The sequence below is a fragment of the Rhagoletis zephyria genome, unplaced genomic scaffold (genome assembly GCF_001687245.7).
Source record: "Rhagoletis zephyria isolate East Lansing unplaced genomic scaffold, Rhagoletis_zephyria_1.1 Rzeph_scaffold_24876, whole genome shotgun sequence".
NCBI classification, from domain to species: domain Eukaryota; kingdom Metazoa; phylum Arthropoda; class Insecta; order Diptera; family Tephritidae; genus Rhagoletis; species Rhagoletis zephyria.
This window is the reverse complement of record NW_016181934.1, coordinates 166-6090: the sequence shown is the minus strand read 5'-3', so window position 1 is coordinate 6090 and position 5925 is coordinate 166. Positions and strand designations below refer to the sequence as shown.

Here is a 5925-nt window from a genome sequence, read left to right as displayed (position 1 = left end):
AGCACAACGCCATCTAAGTGGCCGAATACCTACCAGCAGGCGCATTCCAAACTTCTACCAGAAAGGAGATTGTGTAATCAGAATGCAAAAAAAGTTGCCCAATCGCACATGTAACAAGCTAAATCAAAGTCATGAGTCAGTCGGAGTTGGAGTTGCCGTGGCACCAATCATTTCCAAGCACACAAAGTACTGTTGCAGGATGTTTGCATTTTGTACACCGGTGACGCACACATTTTGTTGTCGTCTACTGGGAATGGGTTGGGTGTTCTTTTGAGAAAAACAAATCAAAACAAGAGAAGAGAAGTGAAGAGGAATTTAGGGTTTAAAATGCGCGGTAGTGGTGTTTTAATAGAAATAACAATAAGCAAGATAAAAGTAGAAAAAGATGTAGATAAAATGAGAATACAATGACGGTGAAGTGCCCGCCACTTAAGAAGGTGGAGGGAAAGGAGGGGAAGGAGTAGGCAAACATTTGTCGCCTGTTGAGAGCGTTAACATAATGCACTTACAAAATGAAACAACGCTTCTTCTTCTTCTTGCTCTTCTTGCCCTTTGTGCCCTGAGCCTCCTGCATCGTCTTCTTGCGGTTGTGAATGGCCTCCAGGAGGGCAAAGAAGGCCTCGTCCACGTTTAGATACGTCTTGGCGGAAGTCTCCTTGTAGGGAATGTTCCACGAGGCGGCCAGCTGTTCGGCCTCTTCAACCTTCACACGACGAGCTGAAGTGAGGTCGGCCTTGTTTCCCACCAGGATCATCGGAATCGTATCGTCGCCCTTGACGCGGAGGATTTGCTCGCTAAAGTAACGGTAAAACAGCCGTTGGTGAAAATCGAGATACAGTGGTAGCGCTGGCAGCTCAACTTACTGAAAATCCGAAATGGCAGAGAAGCTCTCGTACTCGGTTATGGAGAAGACGCACATGAAGCCCTCTCCGGAGCGGAAGTAGTTGTCGCGAATGGCCGCGTAGTCCTCCTGACCGGCAGTGTCGAGAATGTCCACCGAGGACTCAACGCCCTCCACTGTGACCGTGGTTCGGTAGCTGTCGGCCTTGGTGGGCTCGTAATCCGAGATGAACTGGGTGAGGAAACAACAAAGTTCAGCCTGTGAGAAAGAGGAAACCCCTTAGCCGTTTGAGCGAGCTACTTACCTCCTTGTACATGTACTGAAGGGTCAGAGCAGACTTGCCGACGCCACCACTGCCCACCATGATGATCTTGTGAAGCGGCAACTGCTTTCCGTCAGCCATTTTGAGCGGATTCGGAGTGAGAGGAGAATGAGTTGTATCCTGAGAAGAACCAAAATAATAGCATTTAGAAAAACAACTGTGATTTTTATCGAAATGAGCTTACCTCCGGCACCTTCACAGAAGTGACTTTTGCTGTCACTGGGGATCTGTTGTGCTCTGGATCGGTAAGACGCCGGCAGTGATGTTGATGTTGCTGTTGCCTCGGTCACAGCACCTCGGTACGACCACTCTCTCTATCTCCCTTGGCGAACAGTTGAGTGGACGATAAGCGGCGGCAGCGTTGGTGGCGGACTGAAAGATGGGCAGCTAATGGTGCGGCTGATCTCACGGAGAGAGTCTCTGACTTGTTGCAGCAACAAAACGAAACTTGGAAAGAGAGAGAAAGGGGAAAAAGGGGAAGGGGAAAATGCAGATAGTGTACGGCGGCTCCTCAAGGCAGATGAGCTGCTGCTGCTGTTGTTGATGTTGCTGTGTCTGTTGCTGTTGATGCAAGGTAACACAGCGGCACAGTCTGCTTGGCCAGACCGATCGCTGCGGCCGCTGCTGCTGCTGTTTCGGTGTCATCGCTTGCTGGCCGACCCGGCACAACCAGCTCGCAGCGGCCAGCATGCAGTGGGCGGTCACTTGCCCTGTCAGACCAGCCTTGTCAGTGGCATCGCAGCCACGCCCTTTTCTCCGTCAGTACCGTTACTGACTGAGTGCAGGTAAGCAGGCAGCGCTGCGCTGCTGTCTTTTCAGATTGCCTCACCACGTTGTTTACGTCACCTTTCTCTCGAACTTTCCGCTTATCGATCGCAATCACATCTTTCTCTCTTCTGTCTCTTCTCTCTCGTCTGTTACTCTGCTGCTCGTCTGTACTCGGCGACCCTGTATGTTGATTGCCACTGCAGCCGCCTGCCCAACTGAGAGAGAGATACCGTTTGCTTCAGTCTGACCCTAATTACCAGACTGCTAATTGCCTCGGTAAACAGCAGTCACAGATACCCGCTGCCGTTGTACAATTAATTAGCTGTACGGTAGAGCACTCAGGTAAGCTAATTGGTTATTTTTGCTTGCTTTGTTTTTGTCATCATCATCATCATCTTCTTCTTTTCATACAGACAGACCCAATGGACCAAACCAGTGAATCAACAGCGGAGATCAAACCGGCCGAGGCGACNTCGGTAAACAGCAGTCACAGATACCCGCTGCCGTTGTACAATTAATTAGCCGTACGGTAGAGCACACAGGTAAGCTAATTGGTTACTTTTGCTTGCTTTGTTTTTGACAGTCATCATCATCATCTTCTTCTTCTTTTCATACAGACAGACCCAATGGACCAAACCAGTGAATCAACAGCGGAGATCAAACCGGCTGAGGCGACCATCCTTGACCAGGACGACTCCTCAGATGAGCACGAAGACATGCCACCTTTGGAGTCGGTGAAAGAGGCCATCAAGGAGGAGCAGGCCGCCAAGCCGCACAATAAGAACATCAAAGGCGTCAAGGCGGAGGGCGACTCCGATGCGGAGGAGGAAACGGTCGAAGAGGGCAAAGACGGCTGGACTGACATTCTCAGTAACGGCGAGCTTCGAAAGAAAATCATCAAGGAAGGTAATGTACCCTTTTCCTAAAGTGTGATGATTAACGATGTTATAGCAAACAACCTTCCTTATCTCATCACACCACAGCACCTGAACCAGGTCGACCACCTCGAGGCGCCAAGGTGACCATTCGCCTGGTGACTCGCGTCTACGATGGCCCCAAGGAGGGCACTCCAGCGGAACCTTCCAGTACCGTCATCACGGGCGAATCTTTTGACCGCTTCGATGTAATCATCGGCGACAATGACCTCTACCAGGGGCTGGACTTGATGCTGCCGCTGATGGACAAGGGCGAGACCGCCCGTCTGCTGATCAAGTCTCGTTTCGCCTACGGTGCCAGCGGCAACAAGACGCTGGGCATTCCTGCCGACTCTATGCTCGACTTGGAGGTGGAGATTATCGATGTGCTAAAGTACGATGACTCGCCTCTGGCTGGAAATCCGCTCGCCGGTGAGTGCTGACACTTTACTTTGAATGACTTCATCATTGTTTTACCATTCACCTTCCCTTTTCTCAGGAAACCCCGACCCTGAGCCCGGTGAACCGAATCCTATCCTCGCCCACGAGGCTCTTCCTGATCGCCTGCGCATTGGCAACTACAAGAAGGAACGAGGAAACTTTTGGTTTGGACGTGGCGAGTACTCGCTGGCCATTCAGTGCTACCGCGGTGCGACTCGCTTTCTCGACGCCAGCGACGAAGAGCTGGCTCTTGCCGACCGTGCCAAGAATGGCAAACTCGTCGAACAGGTGAGAGGACTTGCTGTACTTGAATCGCCCAAAGCTCACTTAAAAATTTCCATTTCTTTCTTTTAGTCTCCTGAGGTGGCTGACAAGATTCGCGACATTGAGGAGCTGATTGACAAGCGCGCGCAGTCCTTCAACAACCTCGCCGCCACGCAGATGAAGATGCAGGCGTACGACGCCGCCTTCCGCTCTGTCGAGGACTCGCTGCTGCTGCGTCCGGAGAACACCAAAGCACTGTACCGCCGTGCCAAAATTCTCCTCGAGAAGGGCGACATTGACGAGGCAATTGCCGACCTGGAGAAGGCCGCCAAGATTGACCCCACCTCGGAGGTGATCAGCCAGGAGCTGGATCGACTGAAGAAGATCCTCGCTCGACAGCTGAAGGAGCAGCGACAGCTGTACAAGCGAATGATGCAGGTGAAGGACGACGACCAGCCGCAGAAGGGAGACGCAGCCGCCGCCAAACAAAGTAAGGATGGATCTTCTAAGGGCGGTCGCGCCTCCTCCTCCTCTTCTAAAACTACCTCGGCCAAATCTAAATCTAAATCCTCCTCCTGGTTGCCCTTTTCTGCCACGGCCACGCTGGGCGCCGTTGGAGCCGTCGCTGCGGCCGTTGTTTTGCCTTCCCTCTACGTTTACCTGAAGTAGGAGGTGCAAAACAACTAGCGCGGCCCATTCTCTCTTGCTCTCTTTATTNCACGGCCACACTGGGCGCCGTTGGAGCCGTCGCTGCGGCGGTTGTTTTGCCTTCCCTCTACGTTTACCTAAAGTAGGAGGTGCAAAACACACACAGCATTCTTTCTCGCTCTCTTTCTCTCCCTTGACCGGTGCCTTGTGCTCAAGCTCTCTAATCCTTTCTTCTGGTGATACTACCTAATTCCATTGTTTCCTCATTGTTCACTTTCTCTCACTCATTTTTCGGGCGCATCTTTGCCGTGTGTGTACCTAAGATGTCCCCTCTCTGTAGTTCTTCTCACATCGGATACACACACCCCGTCCAATGCCCATACTTGCAATACTTTTTGCCCCCGTTCTTTTCAAATGCTCTACTTTTGCTCCACTAGCGTTTACACCTCTACCTTGAGTTTTTCAAACTTGTTGTTATCTTCTTCTTCATTTCTTATTAGTTTTGCGCGTGTCAAGTGTTTACTTTACTTTACTAGGAAAAGAACAAAGCTTGCAACTCTCTCTTTTCTCTAATCTCTATCTGTCTGCGACTAACTCTGTGACTCCTTTTTCACTTGACCATTCATCCTTTTTTTCTGAACAAATCTCCTACCTGTGTTTAATTCCCCTCCAAATGACTGAAATCAATATACAAAGACTATTTTGAATACTCTGATTTGTACAACTTATTCTTTCTTTCTTTTGTTTCATTTCAGGGCTTGGAAAAAAGTGATAAAAGTTGAAATCGTTTGTATCCTTCTCNTATTTTGAATACTCTGATTTGTACAACTTATTCTTTCTTTCTTTTGTTTCGTTTCAGGGCTTGGAAAAAAGTGATAACAGTTGAAATCGTTTGTCTCCTTCTCTTGGGCGACCATTTGGTAAAACAGACAAACCTTTTGTAAACTTTTATTTACAACACACACCAGATTAAAAATGCCACTTGAACTTTGACATTTTTCTGCTGTTGCACTGTTTTACTCTCCAAAATCTAATCAGTCGCACTGTTTGGCGCGCAACAAACACTATTTGACCACTGGGCAGTCTCGTGATATTTCTCTTCAGTTTTCCTTGTTATCAGCAGGCACTTTCTTGATTTGGACGTCTGTTTGAACAAGTGGAAACCTAAACCGTTATCAAACAGCAAACACACACACACACACACACACACACACACACACACACACACACNAAACACACACACACACACACACACACACACACACACACACACACACCCAGGGCTCCAAACACTGGACAGGATAAAAAGGTCAGTCGAGTCTGTTTAAATTCTCTCTTCAAGTTAATGACAACCATTTTCAAAATGCGTTGTCTTGTCGTCATCGTCGTCTTCATTGCCCAGCTTTTGGGCATGGTACTTGCTGAGGGTAACTTTTTAAATTCAGTGTAAACTATCAATCACTTTACAACTGTTTTTCCCTGTTCAGACTACCCCCAATCGCCTGTGTTGGGCGATGCCCCCGGAGACGGCGCTTTCGACGGCGACTACTACGACGGCCCAGGACCAGGACTGGCGGCGATGATGCCCCAGCTCAACCCTGCGGCCGCCCTTGAAAGTCTGCTCTTCAACGCCGACCCCAGCCTCCTCCTGTCGATTCCCTCTCCGCCGCCCACCTCCACGCCCCTGCTCTGTCGAATGTTCCCCAACACTGTGCGCTGTCTGCAGT

The 5925-nt window shown here is 49.7% G+C and overlaps 1 protein-coding gene across 2 annotated transcripts; it reads right to left on the bottom strand.

The window, feature by feature from the left end:
- Positions 1 to 505: 505 nt before the first annotated feature.
- LOC108382031 (ras-related protein Ral-A-like) lies at positions 506 to 3417 on the bottom strand. 2 transcript variants are annotated; one of them, XM_017638425.1, is made up of 4 exons: positions 3388 to 3417; positions 1146 to 1226; positions 864 to 1072; positions 506 to 794 (listed from the first exon to the last, which is right to left on the bottom strand). In XM_017638425.1, exons 1-4 carry the CDS (start codon positions 3415 to 3417, stop codon positions 506 to 508), a joined length of 609 nt encoding a protein of 202 aa, XP_017493914.1. The 2 variants fall into 2 exon arrangements, with proteins under 2 accessions (XP_017493914.1, XP_017493915.1); XM_017638426.1 differs by lacking the exon at positions 3388 to 3417 and having other exon boundaries at positions 1146 to 1244.
- Positions 3418 to 5925: the final 2508 nt, after the last annotated feature.

Excerpts from the sequence above, each read along its gene's own strand:
- LOC108382031 (XM_017638425.1), bottom strand. The coding sequence starts at position 3,417 with ATGCGCAGGCGATCAGGAAGAGCCTCGTGG. Across the intron at positions 1,227-3,387 it reads GATCAGGAAGAGCCTCGTGG|TTGCCGCTTCACAAGATCAT; the intron begins GCGAGGATAGGA and ends GACGGAAAGCAG. Across the intron at positions 795-863 it reads TCTGCCATTTCGGATTTTCA|CGAGCAAATCCTCCGCGTCA; the intron begins GTAAGTTGAGCT and ends CCGTTACTTTAG.